Consider the following 20,436-nt stretch of genomic DNA (forward strand, 5'->3'; position numbering starts at 1 on the left):
TAGTCCCCTCCTGCAACCGAAACAACTCCAAACATTCAGAAGTAGGGTCCTGATTAAGTAAGCTCTGGTGCCTTCTCAATGGAATATATGCAGTTATTAAAGTTGTTGACAGAGACCATGGAAGAACATGGGAAGTGTTTATACTGTAATATTAAATGGAAGTAAAAAAAGATATTTAATTATAAAGAGGTTCCAAATAAAGATAGAGGATCAAATACCCACATTTACTTTCATTCCCTCCCAAAACCTCACTAAAACAACAGTAAAGGGATTTTTTTTTAAGACATAAACCCACAAGGACAAAGAGAGTGGGAGAGGAGACAACAGCAACAAAATTTTGGAATCTGGGTAGCAGATGGATGAGTGTAACTGACTTAGCAGTCCTGAGAAAGCTGAATCCTGAGCCAGCAATAGAGAAAGCCAAGAAACAACCCAGTTTACGCAGAAGAACCCTAAACAATTCAGAAATTGACAGTACCAGATAATTCTAGAAGGTGGGGGAGGGGTGGGGGAGAATGAGGCTAACAACAGTATTGAAAGTTTATTTTTAAAAATTGCCCCTCCTGTAACTTAGCGGAAGATCAGAAATGTGTTCTCTGGACAGGGTAAAGTAAGAGGTGTCGGAACTAGAGAACATCAAACATGCTTGATGGCAGTGACACCTTGGGGGAGATTGAGTGACTGTTGGCATACTGAATGTTAAGAGTATCAGCTTTCTTTTTGCTGCCAGCCCCAGAATTCTGGTCGCCAGGCCTATATCCATGAGTCGGGACGTGGGAAAATCTCTGAGGAATCTGAATAGCAAGTAATAAAAACATAAAGATACTAACCTTAAGAGTTTCCCAATCAACAGCCCAGCTGTCTCTCCCTACAGTAAAGTTTACAGACTATTAATAAGCTTCACCCACGCAGTCAGAGCTTTTTAGGATTTCATTTCCATGTATGAAGAGACAACCCGAAAGAAGCTTCTAATATGAAATAGGGAAGCTATTACTAATGCATTGATTCAACAATAGCTTTATTTTACTTTGATGAAGCCCTGTCCAGAGTTTACACTTAGCCCTTGGGCTCTTAAGTATATATATAATTCAACTGGAGTACAAACAAACAGGAAAAAAGTAAACAAACAGGAAATGAAGAAAACACACAGGAAAAAGTAACTAGAACGAAATACACTAGCAGGGAAAAGAAATTAGCACTTATGTCTTTAGGGAATTTTTTAAAAAAAGAAATAGCTGTATCACAAAATCTTGATACTTTAAAAAAAGAAACATTTGGAGGGAAAAAAGAGCTCTTGGGAATTAAACATAGGTTAGAAGAATTAGAGATTCAAGATATCTATTGAAAGGTAAAGTTGGGAGTTGTCCCAGAAAGATATGGAAAAGACAAAAAATTGGAGGACTAGTCCAAGATATACAATATCTGTTCAATGACCATTCCAGAAATAGAGAACAAAGTAAACAGAGGAAAAGAAATGATCAACAATATAATTTTAGGAAATGCCCCATTCCTGGAAGATATAATTTTCCATATTGAAAGGGCATACTGCCTAGCACAGGTATAGAGACACATCATCAAGACACAACATTATAAAATTTCAGAACACTGTGGACAAAGAAAAGACATACAATAAAATCAGAAATCAGAATAACTTCAGACTTTTCTACCACAACCCTAGAAATTAGATGACAGTGAAGCAAAGCTTTCTAATTTCTGAAGGACCGTGATCTCCATGCCAAAATTCTGTACCCAACAAAGCTATCGATAAAAAGGGTAGGAAAGGGCTTTTCCAGACATACAAGGCTTCAACAAAAATGTCCATCTCATACACCCTTTCTCAGGAAGCCACCAGAGGTTGTGCTTCACCAAAATGAAGGAGGAGTAAATGAAGAAAGAGGAAGACATGGGACCCAGGAAACAAATAATCCAATACAGGAAAGAAGTGAAGGAATCACTTAGATCAGGGCTGGCAGACTTTTCCTGTAAAGGGCCAGATAGTCAGTATCCCTGTCGAAGCTACTACACTATCCTTCAGGTCTGTCTTAAAGAAGATGCTAAGCGCCGGGCGCCATAGCTTACACCTGTTATCCTAGCACTTTCACAGGCCGAGGCAGGTGGATCACTTGAGGTCAGGAGTTCAAGACCAGCCTGGCCAACATGGTGAAACCCCACCTCTACTAAAAATACAAAAATTAGCTGGACCTCGTGGCGGGCACCTATAATCTCAGCCACTTGGGAGGCTGAGGCAGGACAATCACTTGAACCCAGGAGGCGGAGGTTGCGGTGATCTGAGATCGTGCCATTGCACTCCAGCCTGGGCAATAAGAGCGAAACTCCATCTGAAAAAGAAAAAAGAAGACGCTAAGTTGGATCCTCTCATGGGCTTCTACATTCTGTCTGTTGGAATCAGTTGTTTTGGTTGATATGTAGATATGTAGCTGGAAAAGAAAGGAGCGTTTTAATAACTTTTTCAGATAATTGTGGCTATTCATTTTTGTACTACACCAGACTTTAATAGTTTCTCAGAAGTTGGTTGCACCAGGCACAGTGGCTAACACCTGTAGTCCCAACACTTTGGGAGGCTGAAGTGGGCAGATTGCTTGACCCCAGGAGTTCGAGATCAGCTTGGGCAACATATTGAAACCCTGTCTCTACTAAAAATACAAAAATTAACCAGGTGTGGTGGCATGCGCCTGTAGTCCCAGCTACTCAGGAGGTTCAGGTGGGAGGATCACCTAAGCCTGGGAAATCGAGCCTGCAGTGAGCCATGATCACGCCACTGCACTCCAGCCTGGGCAATAGGAGTAAGATTCTACCTCAAAAAAAAAAGGTGGGGGGCGGGGCTGGGCACTGTGGCTCATGCCCGTAATCCCAGCACTTTGGGAGGCTGAGGCAAGAGAATCGCACAGCCTGGGCAACATAGTGAGACCGCGTGTGGACAAAAAAAAACAAACAAACAAAAACAAAACAGACACCAGAGTGTGTGCTCACTCTCCCCAAAATACCCGAGTCTAAATAACTATAGTTTGTGTGTCAGTTGTTCCTTCAGGTGAAAATGGTGCTCCATAAAATGAGCAATCAGTTCACGACTCAGTTATGTAAATGCTTTTCCTCAAGACCACCAGCGTGCTTCTACATGCAGCAAAAGTGAAAAAGACTAGCAATCAAGGGTTGAGACATCATAAAATTAATAATCTTTACTCCTCTGGTCAGAGCATTCAGTTGTTCGATACAAGTATGAGGTATTGGAGTGCAGTAGCCACAGATGCGCTGGGTGCCATTGTCGGATTTGCACCAAGGCAGCCGCTTTACCCACGAGGGCTTTTGTGCCACCAGTGTAAATGTCAGCATGTGGAAAGGACAAACACTGCCTTAGTATTATTATGAAAATAGTTTTGACCTCCTGGACTCCTGGAAGGGTCTCAGGGATTCCTAGGGGTACATGGTCCATACCTTGAGAACCAAATGAATAGTTGGTGGAAGGTTTGGAGTAGATTAATATATATAGCACACAGAGAAATCAAGCCGATAAAAAGACAGTTATTAATTCCAGTGAGAATAAAAAGTCGTATAGAAAAGTAACACTTAGTATTTATGTAACCATAATAGTAGAGTGACAAAATGAATTCTGATCATTGTCATGTATTAGGAGGATTAAGGACTTGAATAGTTATGTGGGCATGGTGGGGGAGGGAGTGTGTATGGAAGGAAAAATAAATTATCTTCTGTAGTGAAAAGTTTGCAAATAACACCAAAAAAAAAAAAAAAAAAATCAGGAAGTAGCAGACAGGTTATATAGAAAGTTAATACCCAAATACTCTTTTAGAAGAGGTTAAAGTAGTTACTCTTGGGAAGTAACAGAGAGAGACAGGGGGCTGCTTTTTTTCATAACAAGACTTTAAAACTATTTGAACTACGTATACTTTAATATTTTTATTGTGAAAAATTTCAAACATACATGAAAGTAAAGGGCACTATAAACCCATCCTCCCCACCTCCCAGATTCAACTACTATCAAGACTTTTTTTCACTGTCAAAGTATTTTGAAACAAACCACAGACATGTCATTTTGCTCAGACATATTTCAGTATGAAGCTGTAAAAATTTTGGACATTTTCTTACATAGCACAATGCCATCAGCACACCTAACTGACTACTAATGCCTAGGTGTCATTCTAAACCCAGTCCATAATAGATTTCCTTGCTTTCTCCCATAGATTTGCCTGAATTGGGATCAAAATGAGTTCTACACATTATATTTGGTTTTTATGGCTCTTAAATATTGGTTCATTTAAAAAAAGGACCCTTTTAAAGATTTTTTTAAGATTTAAGAGGCAAACGCTATCCGAAAACAAGGAATTATGAGGACAGTATGCCAGCAATCATATTTTGGTGGGGGTGGGAGCATGCATAGGGGAAAAAATGAATGGAAAAAGACAGTAGGAAATAAAATAGAATGCCAATAGTGGTTATGTTTGGATAGTAAAACTATGAGTAATTTTTTCTACTTTTTTGTATTTTCTAATGTTTTTTGAAAATGTGTAGCTTTTATATTTTTATAAATGCTTATTTTTGTGAAAGTTTAACTAAACAGAAAATAAAAGCCCATAGAAGAAAGCTAACTTGAGTCAACAGAAAAGAACTTTGAGTCTGAATTATGCCTGCCAAGGTCAGACCCAAGAAATAAAAAGCTGCCCAATCTAATGAGCTTCTAAAATATGAGGGTCATAAAAGAAGCACTAGAAAGTGGCAAACTGTAACTCAGTTGGCCTCTGGGGTTTCTGTTGGAGGTAGTGTCTGGTGCCCAGGCCGCTGGCATTAGGGACTAGAGAGCAGGTGTGAAGTAGGCACAGGATCCAGGAGGGGCTGTGGGCCTCAGTGCAAACCAAGCCAGATCGGAAGTAATGAGAGTTTGGACTAGACACAGGGTTGTAGGGCAAAGCCCACTAACCACACTCCTTGTACTATGGTTATCCAAACACGCTACCCGGACCAAGCAACCACATGAGAGGTAGACCTGGTTGGTTAGTCCTGGGATGAGTATCTCTTACCCACAGTCAAGATGCATGAAATGAGAGGTCAGATTCCAGACTTACATCCAAGGGATGGTGCTTCTTCAAGACACTGGCAAGGAAAGCTTGAGTTTAGCAAGGGCCGGGGGAGCAAAGTTCGGAACCAGATGGGAGGTTCAGGGAGCCAGAGAAGGCCAACGGGCAAGGGGTAGCCCTGCATCAAGAACCCAGTGATGAAGAGGAGGGTCTCTGAAGCCTGTGTGGCCAAAGTCTGAGGCTGGTTTTGCAAGCAGTGGTGACTTGTCTTGGCGTAAAGGCTTGGACTCAGAAGGAGCCAGAGCGGGGCCAGCAGCATCATGCCATAGCTGCTGTGTAGCCACCAGTCTCACCTGGAGTTGAAGTGGAGAAAGCTGTGTATTTTTCCTTAGTCTATTGGAATGGCTTACTTTCTGGAGCAGGCGTGGTCAGCTATAGAAAGACTGTTCCAACGTTTTCTTAACGCCCACTAAATTTTTTTTTAAACACTCACAAGAAAATCTTGGACATGTATGCATTCATTAAGCTAGTGCTCAGGCTTTTAGGTCAATAAACGCTGAATAATTTATTTTTAGCATATTTCTCACATGTTGGTTGTGAGCGCCTTATTCTCTGACTTAGTAACTAAGTCCTTAGACCTTAGAACCTTAGAATCTTAGGGCCAAAGATCAGAAAAATAAAAGAAGGGTTTCACAATTGATTAGCTCTCCTCAGTTTGCATCTCCTGTGACATCCCTGCTGTGTGCTGTATAGGATTAGTCAGGACCCAGCGTGTACTATGGAAGTCACCTGTTTCAGCCATTTACTTAGGTCAAAAACCACGGGGTGATTCTTGACTTTGGTCTTTCTCTCGTGCTGCATCTGCCAGTGCAGCACACAGTCTGCCAGTGTGTCATCGCTTCTTTGCTTTCTGAATGCCTCCAGAATCAGCCCCCTTCCTTAACTACTGGCACTAATACCTGGGTCCAAGCTATGCTCTCTCACCTTGACAAATACAGTGGCCTCTTGACTGTCCTTGCAGCCTCTGCCCTTGCCCCACGTCATCTCCTCTGCATACAGCTGTCAGAGTGATCCTTCTGAATCTTAAGCCTTGTCTCTCCATGAAAACTTTCCAATCTGTCATTCAGAATAAAAGATGAAACGTCCTGACAATGGTAACTTTTTCCTCATTCTTTTCTGCCTGTCTTCTGTGCTAGAAATGCATGGACTCCAGAGTCTTCTTGCAACCAGCCTCTCCTCTCATGTCCTGGAGCGTTGCTGCTCACAGGAGAGAAGCTGCCTTTTATGTATAACCGAGCTCTCTGCTGTGCTGCAGGCCCTCTCCCCAGCTCCAGGGACTTGACCTCTGTCAAGGTTGAGTTTCCCCACCTGCCATCTTCTCATATCCTTCAAGCCTCTGCCTCTTCCTTGTAGCTGAGCAGATCTTTTCCTCCCTGCTTAACTCATTCCATTCTGAGAATTGGACATTGTAGAACTATGGTGTGTACCAGTTCGAGCTTTCTCAGCTGAACCTTTAGTGCTACTTGGGAATCCTTTTGTCACTAGGTTCCAAGCCTCTTTTCTTGGGTTCCTCAACCTCAGCCTTGCTTTCCACTCCTCTTTCCTTTAAGACCCATCATTTTCCCAAGTACTTTTCATTTCTTCTTCTTGGAAACCAGAGAGGCTAGCCAACTTCAACTGCTGAAGTCCCCCTTGCCACATCAAAATTCCTCTCTGCCTTGCCACTACATGGGAGGCTGAGGCAGGAGGATCACTTGATCAGATGGAGAACAGATCGAGACCCTGTTTCTAAAACATAAATGAATGAATAAATAAATAAACAAATATTTGGCTGGGCGTGGTGGCTCATACCTGTAATCCCAGTACTTTGGGAGGCTGAAGTGGGCAGATTACCTGAGGTGAGGAGTTCAAGACCAGCTTGGCCAACATGGTGAAACCCCATCTTTACTAAAAATACAAAAATTAGCCAGGCATGGTGGTGGGCGCCTGTAGTCCCAGCTACTTGGGAGACTGAGGCAGGAGAATTGCTTGAACCTAGGAGGCGGAAGTTGCAGTGAGCCACCTGTGAAGAGAAAGCGAGCATTCCTCTGGGTGTAAGTGCATTGTGTGCAATGGTGCTTCAGTCTAGATATTCACGCCTTAATCTTACTGTGTTCATCTCTTCCTATTTCAGGGGAAGCCTGAGCTTTGCTCGGTGATAGTGGCACTAGTGCGAGGGCTGGGGCTTGTGGAGGAGCCTCTTGTTTGCTGTAGCCACCCCACTGTCTCTGTCGTCTACAGTTGCTAGGACTTTCCCTAGCAAGTTGGCGTCCTTTCCACCACAGGCATGACCTGCCTCTCTCTGCTCTCTTCCAGCCCGTCCTCTCTCAGCCCAGTCCTTTTCAGACACTTGCTGCTTGGCACCTTTGACTTCTTTCACTGCAGGGCTGCCCCTACTAAGGATGATTGCCCTGTGTTCGTAGCTCTAAGAAGCAGCCAAAATCCACTCTGCCTCCCACCCACCATCACTCCAAACAGCCTGGTTTTGTTCCAGTCAGGAAAAGGTTTCTTTCTTCCTCATATGTTTTTTGAACAAAATATTTTGCATACAGAAGCCCGGAGCTGCTGCAGAAGTGATTTTGTACCTAATTATTTAAGATTATAAATTAACCCCACTTGCAGTTTTTTCAACCAGAGATATATCTTAATGAGGTGCTGACATTTTTCAGAGGATAAATTTAAAAATACATTTGAATGGAACTGAATAATTTTCAAAGGAGGTGGTCATACTTTTGTATCAATATAGAAAGTTGATATGTGTTTGAGACATACTTGGTTTATTTTACTTCATCATCTGCCTCTGTCTAATTTATGACCTTCACCTGAAATGTAATAAAAGTAACACTAGATTTTGGGTCTGTCTTTAACTGGATCTGGTCTTGGCTGCCACTTAGGAGTTTGTGTGACTTTTGACAAGTTCCTGGCCTGTTTTCTCAACTGTAAAATGGGCTGAACAATGCACTCCTCCCAGATGTGCTGGGAGATTTTAGAAGTAGTAGGTATAAGAATACTCCTAGTGTTAGACTACTTCCAGTCTTACTTAGTACAGTAGGTAGGCCTTGAATTACGATGCTTCGGTAGATAATCATTTACTCCTTTTTCAGTAGGTTTTTCCCAGTAATACGCCTTCAGTCGGTGTTGGCACTGTATTTAACTTGACATTCTGAACAGTGATATTCCAGAGTATGTGCAGTAAACTCACCTGCCTACAGAAGATGACCCAAATCCTGTGATTAAGAAAGAAAAGAGGGGCCAGGTATGGTGGCTCACGCCTGTAATCCCAGCACTTTGGGAGGCGAAAGCGGGCAGATCACAAGGTCTGGAGTTCAAGACCATCCTGGCCAACATGGTGAAACCCCATCTCTACTAAAAATACAAAAAATGAGCCGGGCATGGTGGCACGTGCCTGTAGTCCCAGCTACTTGGGAGGCTAAGGCAGGAGAATCACTTGAACCCGGGAGGCGGAGGTTGCAGTGAGCCCAGATCGCGCCACTGCACTCCAGCCTGGGCTTCATAGCCAGGCTCCATCCCAAAAAAAAAAAAAAAAAAAAGAAAGGAAAGAGGAAAGACATGATCTTCGGTATGAAGGGTTTTGTTTCTGAAGCTCCCCCTGCCATTTCTACTTTTTCCATGAAAAACTCTGTCCTTTTGTCTTCTGCCACTGGCTGTGGTTATGCACTGGGCATTGATGTGAATCCAGTTTCCAAATTGGAAAGTAATGAGGTGTTCCATCCAGAGAGGCCTGCCTTCCATACTGTGAGCTTGGCTGTTCTGAGGACCCCCTCTATTTGGATCTTTGCTTTCTTGCTGCCTTTCTCTGTGTCAGGCGACAACAGGCTCCTTTCTTTTCTGCTTGGCTTCTGCAGAGGATGGTTTCAGGCCTTCTTTCTCTGGCCTAATCATTTTTCAGTACATGTCAGGTATGACTCCCAGAAGCGCTGGATTGTGTTAAGGCAGAGTAGATTCAGCTGCCAGAGGTCCCTGTCCCTGAGCAGGAAGTTCCTGATGGCTCTTCAAGCTTCTACCTCAGCCCTTCGTGTATTTAAAGAGAAGGTTGGGATGGATTTTCAGGGTTGCAGGCATTAAGGAAGAGGACTGAAGTGAAGCAAAAGAGCTATGGGAAAGTGATCATCAGCACTGCAGTCTCCAATTTGGTAGTGTTCCTATGTGCTGTTAGGAAGGGATATCTGTCTTGACTGATAAGGAAACAAAGTAGAGGTGCCCATTAAGGAAAAAAAAGGGAGCTCAAATGAACTGATAGCCAGTGCCACCGTGGGCAGTGAGCAGGCTTTGGTAAAGAGTGACAAGCTGCTGCTTTGGGCAAGTCTCAGGTAATCAATTTTAGGAATACCTCAAGATTCCAAGGGGCTCCTCGTCAGGGCCAGCAATCAGAGGGGTGAGAGGGAGCTACAGAGATGTGCTTAGAGCCAGGAGACACGGGCATGCAGGGTACAGGGGTGTCTGGGAACCTCATGGAACTTGCTGCTAAGTTTTATGCATAAATATTTCAGGGAAGAGGGCCTGGAGCATTCACTAAGTTTTTTTCTGTTTGTTTTGTTTTTTTGAGACAGAGTCTCACTCTGTTGCCCAAGCTGGAGTGCAGTGGCACAATCTCCGCTCACTGCAACCAACACCTCCCAGACTCAAGCAATTATCGTGCCTCACCTTTCTGAGTAGTTGGGATTACAGGCGTGCACCAAACCATGCCTGGCTAATTTTTTTTTTTTCTTTGTGGAGACGGGGTTTCATTGTGTTGGCCAGGCTGGTCTCAAACTCCTGACATCAAGCAGTCCACCTGCCTTGACTTAAAGTGCTGGGATTACAGGCATGAGCCACCATGCTTGACCAAAATTCACTAGATTTTGAAAGCAGTTCTTGACCCATGGTTTATGTGAAAACAGATGCCCGATCAGGGTGCAGTCGTTGCCCTATGCTGGAGTATTCACTTGGGAAAAAGACCACAGACCCTGGGAGGCTGCAGACCCTGTGACCTGAATCCTGGATGCTGGAGGGAACCTCCAGACCACTTGTAAAATGTGAAAGAGAACGGTGGAATAGAATTGAAACTGACATTTCCTGAACATGCTGAAGGCAGACTGTACAGCACGATGTAGACGCACAGAAGGAGTGACTGGGTTTGGAACGAAATGTAGAAAAGGAAGCAAGCTAAGTCACCAGGGGAAACCCTTGAGACCACAAGAATGAAGAGGTCATGGCCCTGTCATTCCAGAGGAGGCTGGAGCAGCTCTTCAGGAAATGTGGATGTGCGAGGAGGACAAGCCTGGCTGAGCCTAAAAGGGGCTCTTCAGACTCTTGTGGAGACCTGCACGTGGCCCTCCCCACTGGGACTGTCAGGTGGTACCTGGAATTGACTCTACAGTTGCTTTTGCCCACAGCACACACATGCTTCCTGAGAGTCAAATTCAGACCTGCTTGCCACAGTGGAAGACTTGTGAGATTATTTGAATCCCTTATGTCTTTGGATAGTGGTAGTTCTTGGAATAATATGGAAAGAATAGTTTCAGGATTGTTTTTAAAGAAAAGTTAAAGTCAGTGATTACAGATTCAAGATTCTTATAAGACTTTGCTCTGGACAAAAATGTGAGTGGTTGCCACCATTCTCTTCCTCTACCCCATGGCTGCCATTTTTCGAGAGTATTGATGCTTCCTTTAAGGGAGGGTGAGGGTACCAAAGTGGTCTCTCCAGCCTTCCAGGGCAGAAGCTGTATTCCCTGGAGGCTTTGTAGTGTGAACAACTCCTGGGCAGGGCTCAGGCCTTCCCCATGGGGAATGCCTACAGACTCTTCAGTTGGCTTTTTTGGAAAGTATTATCTCAGAGGTTGTGAACAGAAGGATTGGCTGCTAAAGAGCAAGGCAAGGGGGATGTCTGCAAGCTCAGGTTAAAAGGTAAAAGGTTCTACTCTTGACTAGCACTCCCTCCCTTTTCCACGCATTTATCTCAGAGCTTTTCCATTCTCCTCAGGCCCTCGAACTCCACCTAGCCTCCTTTGTTCTTTGCCTCATGCTCGACTACATAGATTGGGGTTCTGTGATGGTCATGCTCTCCACTTCCCTCTTCTTCCCCTTAAGGTCTCCTCCCCTTTCCTTCCTTCCTTCCTCCCCACCAGGCCACGCTTCCTCTGTCCGGAATGGATAGCCTCCACTTGGCCCAAAATCCCTTTTGTTCTCTTGTGTCTTCAATCTTCCTTCAATGCTGACTTCTCTTCTTTACCCTACAACCGCCACACAGCCCTCTGTTCTGCTCATTCCAAAGCGCTCCTTCCCTCCCGTCCTTTTGGAAGTGTTCATCCACACTGGTTGCATTGCCTCCACTTCCAATGCCTCCACCTATCCTTAACCCGGTGCTTCCCAGGCTTTTTCACATGTCACACACAGAAGATGTAGCTGTTTGAGTGGCATAGGGGATGTGTGCAGGAGGCTGATGGGAGGCCGAAGCTCTGGCTGCCCTGGGAGTGAGAAGAGCTAAAGCCCTCCTCACAGCATCTCCGGAATCCATTTGCAGTACATGCCTTAAACCTTTGCAGTGTGACTCTGCCTCTGTCCTATATTTTCCTAAAACAGCCTTCCTAAATACCACCAACCAGCAAATGCTCAATGCCAGGAGCTTGTCTTTGTTTTCTCCTCCTTGACATCCAAGTGGCATTGGACATACACTTGTGGTTTAGAGAGAGTCTAGGGCTGGACTGCTTGGGTTCAGTTCCCAGTTTTGCCAGTCTCTAGCAGTGTAACCTTGGGCAAATTCCTTAATTTCTCTATGCCTTGGTTTCCTCAGCTGAAGAAGAGGATAGCATAATTCCTACCTCATCGTGTTGTTATGAGAATTAAATAGTTGCCATATGGAGAGTGTGAACAATGCCTGTCTAATAGCAATGGCTCTCTGAGTGTCCCGTGTTGCCTTTGAGTCCCCTTTCTTAAAGCTCTTTTCTCCTGCTTTTCCTAACGGGGGACATTCCTGGGTTTTGTCCTGTCTCTCTCAGCTCCCTTGTTTTCCTACTGTTTTCATTCCCTGGCTTCTCTTCTCTCCTTAACATGAAGGAGGTGTTAGGCCAAGCAGCCCCGCCTCTCCCGACCGCCCTTTCTTCCATAGATCCTTCCACCTCCAGACGGGCCAGGCCCACATCCGAATGCCTGCCAGATCCCCTCGCCTACATCTCTCTCTCAACCTCAGACCCAGGAGTCCCCAAAATGTTTTAATGCCCTTTTTTAAAAAGTAATACATATTTGTTATACAAAATACAGAGAAGTAAAAATAATAAAGTGCACCTCAGTAGTAATCCCACCGTTCAGCTGGCACCACCACTAAACTTGGATATATCTCCTTCAAGCCCAGGGGTTCTCAGCCTGGGCCAGCTTTCCCCCAGAAGACATTTGGCCATGTCTGGAGACATTTTTGATTATCAACTTGGTGTAGGGAGAGGTGCTCCTGACATCCAATGGATAGAGGCCAGGGATACTGCTGAACATTTTATAATACACAGTTCAGCCCCCTGCCATACAAGGAATTAGTCAGCCCAACAGTGCCGAGATTGAGAAGCATGTTCTAGACTTCTGTCTCAACATATGTGCCCCAAATGGAACAGTCAGAATGGGTTTTCTCTTTCTAGCCCCATCCTGCTTCTCCACCTGTGTTCCCTCTTTCTGTCAGTGGCCCTGCCTTCCCCTTCTCCCTCACCCCACATCCGAGCTGTTCCCAAGTCTGCAGAGTCCCTGTCTGCCACATTACTGGCAGCTCTCTCCTCTACTCCCCTCAGTGTCGACATCCTCTTTCTGTCAGTGGCCCCGCCTTCCCCTTCTCCCTCACCCCACATCTGAGCTGTTCCCAAGCCCGCAGAGTCCCTGTCTGCCACATTGTTGGCAGCTCTCTCCTCTACTCCCCTCAGTGTCAACATTGATGCCCACTCACCGAAACTAATGAAAAAGCCTCCAGCATGCCTTATCTGTGCCACTGGTGTCCTTGGGGACCGTTCATAGGCGTCCATTGCCCATTGGATTAATTCCACGCCGGGTGGAAACTAAGCTCCCTGAGGGCAGCAGTTTCCATGCTGATTCATCTGGGTGCCTAGCCCGAACCTGCCACCATTCCAAGCACACAGTCAGTGCTCAGTAAATCTTTGTTGAATGTGTATGGATGAATGGTTGAAGGAAGAAAAACCTGAAAAAATTGGTCCTCACAATTGCCTCACAATCTGTCCATGTTTGCAGATCCTTGATGAATGGTTTGGCCGGACCATCATCTGCTCCTGTACCAAACTTAGCTACGAGCATGCACAGAGCATGATTGAAAGCCCAACTGAGAAAATCCCTGCGAAAGAGCTGCCCCCCATTTCCCCAGAGCATAGCAGCGAGGAGGTACACCAGGCCGTCTTGAATCTCCACCAAATTGCCAAGCAATTACGCCAGCAGCGCTTTGCGGACGGCGCACTTCGTTTGGATCAGGTCAGTACATGTTTTTTTAGTGCAGCCAACAGATTTGACTCGTGCCTGAACCCAGCATGGATGAGGGCAGCTTGGCAGGCTAGACTCTTCCTTCCTTCTCCTTGCCCAGTCACCACACTAAAATCTTGTTCTCTGAGGCCGGCAGGAACTAACTTCCATTCACTCTCCAAATACAGGATATTATGCAGAATATTCTGTATTTTGTATGATTCCACAGGTACACAAGGCCTAATGACATGAGCCAAGGCAAAGAGTGGGTCTGTGTGGGTGGCTCTGACCAAAACCCCCAGCTGGTCTTCCCTGGTAAGGCTGTGTCCAGTCTGTGATCCTCACCTCAGGTCTCTACTCAAATCTGTTCTTTAATGGAGGCAAGAATAGGAGGCATGGAAATTTAGGAGGCAGCTGACCAGTATCTGATACGAAGGCTTGGAAAAAAAGTATTTCTTCTTATACCTCATCTCCCAAAAGAGTTATTTGTTAACAAATTCCAGATTAATATCTGAAGAAGCAGAGAACTGAGGAGACTGTAGAACAGCGGTCCTGTTGTTTTGGGCACCAGGGACCAGTTTCGTGGAAGACAGTTTTTCCATAGACCGGGGTGGGGGATGGTTTCAGGATGAAACTTCCACTTCAGATCATCAGGCATTAGATTCTCATAAGGAGTGTGCAGCCTAGATCCCTTGCATGCACAGTTCACAATTGAGTTTGAGCTCCTATGAGAATCTAATGCCGCCACTGATCTGACAGGAGGCGGAGCTCAGGTGGTCATACTCACCCACCGCTCACCTCTTGCTGTGCGGCCCGGTTCCTAACAGGTCATGGACCAGTATGGCCTGTGGCCTGGCAGTTGGGGACCCCTGCTGTAGAACATTGGCTATTGAAGAAAACATTGGCCTGGATTGTTATTGATAACTGAAATCTCACAGCCATGCTGGCAGCCCTCTGGGACTTAGGCAGCTGTCACTTAAACCTGCTTGAATTTCCATGTCTGAGAGTCAGTAACTATTAGGATCCAGGATTTCTTTCTTCATTGTTTGTCAGTATATTACAGAGCAGAGACTGTGTTTTGTATTATGGACTTTTTTCTCCTTCATTTATATTTCTTACCCAAGCTCTCCTTCCTTGCTTGTTGTGTGTGCTCTGGAAAGTTTCCATGTGTCTGAAATGAGGTGGGTAGGAATGTGGAACTGTTCACCAGACTGCCTAATGCAGACTTCTTTCCCTAAGCCTGTCAGCTGGGAGAAATCTGAAAGGCCTTGTAAAGCCCTCTGATTGAAGTTCTGATTTTATCCTACCTTTTGCAATAGCCTTGCACAAATGCTTCTTAGCAGGCATTGCAAAGAGATTCTGCCCTGGGCCTAGGAAGAAGTGGCTGCCCTCCGGACCAGTGGATGACCTGTCCTGCCTGTGCGTGGCAGAGTCAGGGTAGCCTCTGGAGTTCTCCTGCTCCTCCTTCCCCGACCTGGGCTCAGGCAGCCTGAGCAGCCCTGTCTATGTGAGAATACTGACAGGGAGACAGGAGGCAGAGCGGACGCTGAAGAAGACAGCAGACGTGGTGGAAGAGAAACTAAAGGCATAGGGGATTACAGAATACCTACTTTCCTTCCTTTAAGAAATCGTTCATGGGAGTGTAAACACACTCCAGTTCTCATTTACAGGTGGCTGGCTGATTGTCAAGTCCAAGGACACTTTACAGTTCTTGCTTCTTAGACTTCTGACCTACACCAGGCCCTTTGAAACCCACCTCCTGGTTCTCTGTTTCTCTTTGTACATCTCCAGTAATGTCCTGCTGGCCCCCTTTGCAAGATGCCTCTTGTGCTCACCACTTTAGGGTTGGCATTCATTCCCTGGGATCTACCCCCACTTTATTCTTTCTCCATCCATACTCCCACCCTGAGTGACCTCTTGTGAATCTAACTACTAACTGGATGCTAACGAGCCAAAATCTGTCTCTCTATCCATGACCTCCCTCCCCCAGCTCTAGTCCATCCCCACAATATCTCAGCCAGTGGTCATCCTTCCCTCTGTAAAACACAGTGATCAGTGATGCAGCAGGTGGCACCGGCTGTCTAGTACTGCCTTCTCCCTTGGCCCCTACCAGGGGAGTGGTATATGTATTCTCAAACCTGGCTAGGCCAGCTGTAGTGTTGTAATTATGCAGTTTAACTAAATATCAGGGAAACTGATCAAATACTAACATAAAAAAGAAGCTGTTGTTTTTATAAAAAACTAAGTTAAATGTTTTGGAAAGACCTGGATAAGGATAAGTCTTTAAAAATTCAGTTGTAAAACAGGGGATAATTATAAAATCCAGCAAGCATTCTGTATTCAGATTGCTTCATAAATGTCTAAATTCTCATTATTTTTAAAGAAACCAAATGATAGGCCGGGCGCGGTGGCTCAAGCCTGTAATCCCAGCACTTTGGGAGGCCGAGACAGGCGGATCACGAGGTCAGGAGATCAAGACCATCCTGGCTAACACAGTGAAACCCCGTCTCTACTAAAATATACAAAAAACTATCCGGCCCAGCTACTCGGGAAGCTGAGGCAGGAGAATGGCGTAAACCCGGGAGGCGGAGCTTGCAGTGAGCTGAGATCCGGCCACTGCACTCCAGCCTGGGTGAGAGAGCGAGACTCCGTCTCAAAAAAAAAAAAAAAAGAAACCAAATGATAAAGTATGAACAGTGAATTGCAAGTGTAGTTTATTCAGAAAAGACTAGTAGAAATCTGGTTAGCATTCCCTTTTTGAAAGCCTTACATTTTAAAAAAAATTAATGAATGCATATACATCTATATAAATTAAAACATCTGGTGATGGGTTTGTCGCCTCTGTTTGATTCCCTTCTTTTTCTAACTTCTAGAATAACCAGCCAATGGCTACTGAAGCACATCACAGGAAAGTTTCTGTCATAACGTTTTAGAGACCTCACCCCACCAGTTTGTTGCAAAGTTCAGTTGAATTAAATGTATGAAATACTCTAAAAACTATAGAAGACCGTCAGGTGATCCCAGCTCATATGAGGATGGGGTATAATTGTCAAAATAGAAGAATGATCTCAGATTATTGTTAAAGATCTGTTGGCATGTCTCAGAATCAGAGTTTTATTGCTGAAAATGGCTTTGGATATCTGTCTCATTGGCCCTCTCAATTTATCAGTTAGAGAGCTGAAGCTCCTAAAGGTTAAGTGAGTTGCTTATATGCAAGAAATCCAAATCACCCTGTGTTCCCTTTGCCTTCATTTACACCACGCTGACTTGAGAGAGAAAAACATTTTCCTTTTAAGTGGAAAGAAAAGCCTCCAAAGTCCTAATTAGGTTCCAGTTAATTAAGGTTTGAAAATAAGGGCTTTGCACCCTTGGAGTTGATTCCTTGGTTCCCCCGAAAACAAGGTGATGGACCCCAGCTTTGGAAGGAGGAGCACATCAATCTCCCACAGCAAAGGACTCTGGTGAGGTCATTTATAAATCAGCTAAATGGCCCTATTCAGAAGTCACTGCATTTGTTCTCCTGCCCCTACTGCCTGCCTTGCCCTCACAAAAATCCATTTTTCCTTGGTGCTTTTTTGAGTAGCCTACTGTTCAGAATTGTTCTCTGATGCTTTGTTTGCCTCAGACCACTATGTCCGTGCTTTTGGTGGCAGTCCTTTAAAAAAAAAAAAATCCATTTAAACTAGCCTCAAGTAGAGATGAGTCTGTGCGAGGGGGTACGATTTATTTACACATCATGCCCTTAGGTTCAGAATAAGTGTGTAAACCACAAGTTTCACCTTTCCAAGAAGTCAGTTTACCATGATGACCTTCAGAATGAATGGGAGCTGAGTATACGGCACTAGTATGGTGATTGATTGTTGAGTTAGGGACCTACTAGTTCCGAAGTCATAGCCTCAGAACCGTCGAGCATCTTGACCACTGTGTATTTGCAGTTGGCGGCTTAGACCGGAGCTGCTTAGCCCATGTCTGAGATAGTGAGCCTCAGCCCTCAGGGCCACCTAGTCTGGCTCCAGTTCCATGAGGGCCACCTACTAGCAGTCTTGTCTACCCTAGTGTGCTGTCATATATTAGCGTATGTATATACTAGTTCATATCCTAGAGCTGTGATGGGAAACAGATAGGGAAGCACTGCCTTCTGGGTAGGATTACCTGCTCCAAATGTCTCCCTTACCTACAGTTCAACCTAGTTCTAAAGAGGTTCTAGGTACATGAAATGACTCATTTGTTTCACTGCTTGGAAAGCAAATGCAGATGCCACATGCATTCTTGTGCTTTTTGGTTGGATGGGTTGAGTAATACCCCTTCCAGGTGGTTTTTTCTGTCTCTGTGTTTTCTGCTGCTAAATTAATTCTTGGACTTAACATAGATGTTTGTTTTATTTTGTTTATTTATAACATATGTCTCTCGTTTCTGAAAAGGGAGCTCCCATAACAGGGGCCCAGACTTTTTTATGTTGGTAGTAAAAGGAATCATAATGGTTTATAATCATATCCAAATCTTGAGCTTTGGGAGAGGCGGAGCTGTTGGAAGTTTGCTGTCTGCCTGGATCTTGCTCAGTGATTCAGGCCAAACTAACAGACTTTGCAGGTGGGGGTCACAGAGTCCCCTGGCACTTCTGTTTATTGGGACACAAAGCCTGTTCTCAGGCACCTTCCCACTTAGGCCTGACTATAATGTGAAGACAAGGCCTCAGGCTTCTCAGCCATGGCATTCAGAAAAGATACCAAGGGAGGGTGGCAGGGGCCAGAAGAATCCCATTATGAAAGTGTCTTGGGAATATTGATTGATTTTAGGAAGCTACACCTACTGCCTGCTGGGGCTCTCTCTCTAGCCTCTTCCTCATCAGTCAGGTGGCAGGACCCAGAAGCCACTCTGTTTGAGGGCTTCCATGTAAAATAAGCATGAGGTTTGCAGGAAGCTGTGCTCCATCATGGGTCCCCTGACAGGTGATTAGGGGATGTGAGCAGTTCCTTCTGGGTCACTGACTTTGGGAATTCAGAGGAAGTTGAAGTAGTGGTGGAGAAAACCTGATGTTACCATCTTCCTAGGCAAATTAAACTTCACGAGCTTCACAACTGCATCTTATATGAATCCTACTTGGCACAATTTTGAAACCCAAACTGCAGGAAGTTTCTTTGAGTGGACTTCATTATAAAGATAGCTTTGTTAATGGAAATTATTTTTAAATACCCTGGGACCCAAGCTGCAGTAGAATGCTGTTATGTATGACCTTGACCTGGCCCAGCCTTTAAGGCAGGGATTGGCAGATATTTTCTGTAAAGGACCAGATAGTAAATAGATTAGGCTTTGTGGGCCATGCAGTCTCTGTCTCTGCTACTCAACTCTGCTGTTGTAATGTGAAAACACCAGTGTTGCTTTAAATGGATAAATGTGGCTGTGTTGCAACAAAACTTTAAGAACACCGAGATTTGAATTTTGTATGGTTTTCACACATCACAAAATATTGTTCTTCCTTTGATTATTTTTCAGCCGTTTAAAAATGCATAAACCAGGCCGGGCGCGGTGACTCACACCTGTAATTCCAGCACTTTGGGAGGCCGAGGTGGGTGGATCACGAGGTCAGGAGATGGAAACCATCCTGGCTAACACAGTGAAACCCCGTCTCTACTAAAAATACAAAAAATTAGCCAGGCGTGATGGTGGGTGCCTGTAGTCCCTGTTACTCGGGAGACTGAGGCAGGAGAATGGCGTGAACCGGGAGGCGGAGCTTGCAGTGAGCCGAGATCGCGCCACTGCACTCCACCCTGGGCGACAGAGCGAGACTCCGTCTCAAAAAAAAAAGCATAAACCAGTCTTAGCGCATGGGTCACACAAAAGCAGGTTTGGCCTGTGGTCCATACTTTGCTGACCTCTTCTTAAACAGCCAGCTAGCAATTCAGCCCTGCTATCCAATGAGCTTTTAGCAGCTCATCATCACTTCACAGTGATGGGTAATGGAGAGCAGTTGTGCTAAGTTAACTCTCAGGATGGCTTCATGCAATTAGGTAAATTATTCCTTTGATTAGTACCATGCCTATCCAGTCCAATTGGAGGCGGGGAGTAGAGGAATGAATCAGTTTAGCATCAGTTCCCTTATTCCATTTACAGGCAGGTCGCTTTAATTAGCCTGAAGCAAAAGGAGCAGGGGTTCTCATTTCCCACTTCTGCAAGCTCAGCAGCTCTTCACAGTCAGGTCTCCATCCCACCCAAGCACACTTTCAGGGATGCTGGCTCTGCCTCTTGTAGGTGTGCTGAAGGTGGGGACTGCTCATGGCAAAATGGAGCTCTAAGGAAACTGTATAGCATTTCTCCCCCACACTGCCCCCATTGCCAAATGTAGCAGTATGTTTCATTGAATCTGTTTCTGTTCCTTCTCTCCAATACAGTCTCTTTCAAGAAATGAGCATTCCAGCTCTGCTGTTTAATTTGTACAGTATATTTGATCCAAGGTAAGAAGGATGGGTACATTTATCCTGTCTGGCTCTTCCTTGGTCTTATTATTTATGTTGTCACTTAAACACACAAGGAAGCTATTGATCATAGGGTTGAGTATATTTGTAGAATCATTCTGTTTTCTTAGTCGTAGAGCTTTTCTATAAATAATATAGGAAAATAATGAGAGAGCCAGCAGGCCACACAGAAAATGTAAAGTGATGTGACAGAACTCTGCCGAGAGTACAGTGAGCTCTCTTGGAGAGGACCAGCTCAGTCTCAGGGGTTCAGGGAAGATTTTCCAGCAGAGGTAATGGGGCACTAGGCCTTCTAAAAGACTTGAGGGTCTAGCCAGGCTGCAAAGGCAAGCAAACTGCTGGTGCAAGCATTGGAGGGATGAGAAATGGCAGATTGTTCCAGGGTGTATGGTGTAGAGTGCGGAGAGAGAGAGGAGCTAGAGGAGACACAG

At 44.9% G+C, this 20,436-nt stretch overlaps 1 protein-coding gene across 1 annotated transcript in view; it reads left to right on the forward strand.

Moving 5' to 3' along the window:
- DIS3L2 (DIS3 like 3'-5' exoribonuclease 2) overlaps positions 1-20,436 on the forward strand; it is a 389,257-nt gene that overhangs the window by 301,271 nt on the left and 67,550 nt on the right. The window contains exon 13 of the mRNA XM_011980219.1: positions 13,311-13,544. Coding sequence (XP_011835609.1) covers positions 13,311-13,544 — 234 coding nt within the window. The remainder of the gene's footprint in view (positions 1-13,310; positions 13,545-20,436) is intronic.

This window comes from Mandrillus leucophaeus, unplaced genomic scaffold (genome assembly GCF_000951045.1).
Source record: "Mandrillus leucophaeus isolate KB7577 unplaced genomic scaffold, Mleu.le_1.0 Scaffold21, whole genome shotgun sequence".
NCBI lineage: Eukaryota > Metazoa > Chordata > Mammalia > Primates > Cercopithecidae > Mandrillus > Mandrillus leucophaeus.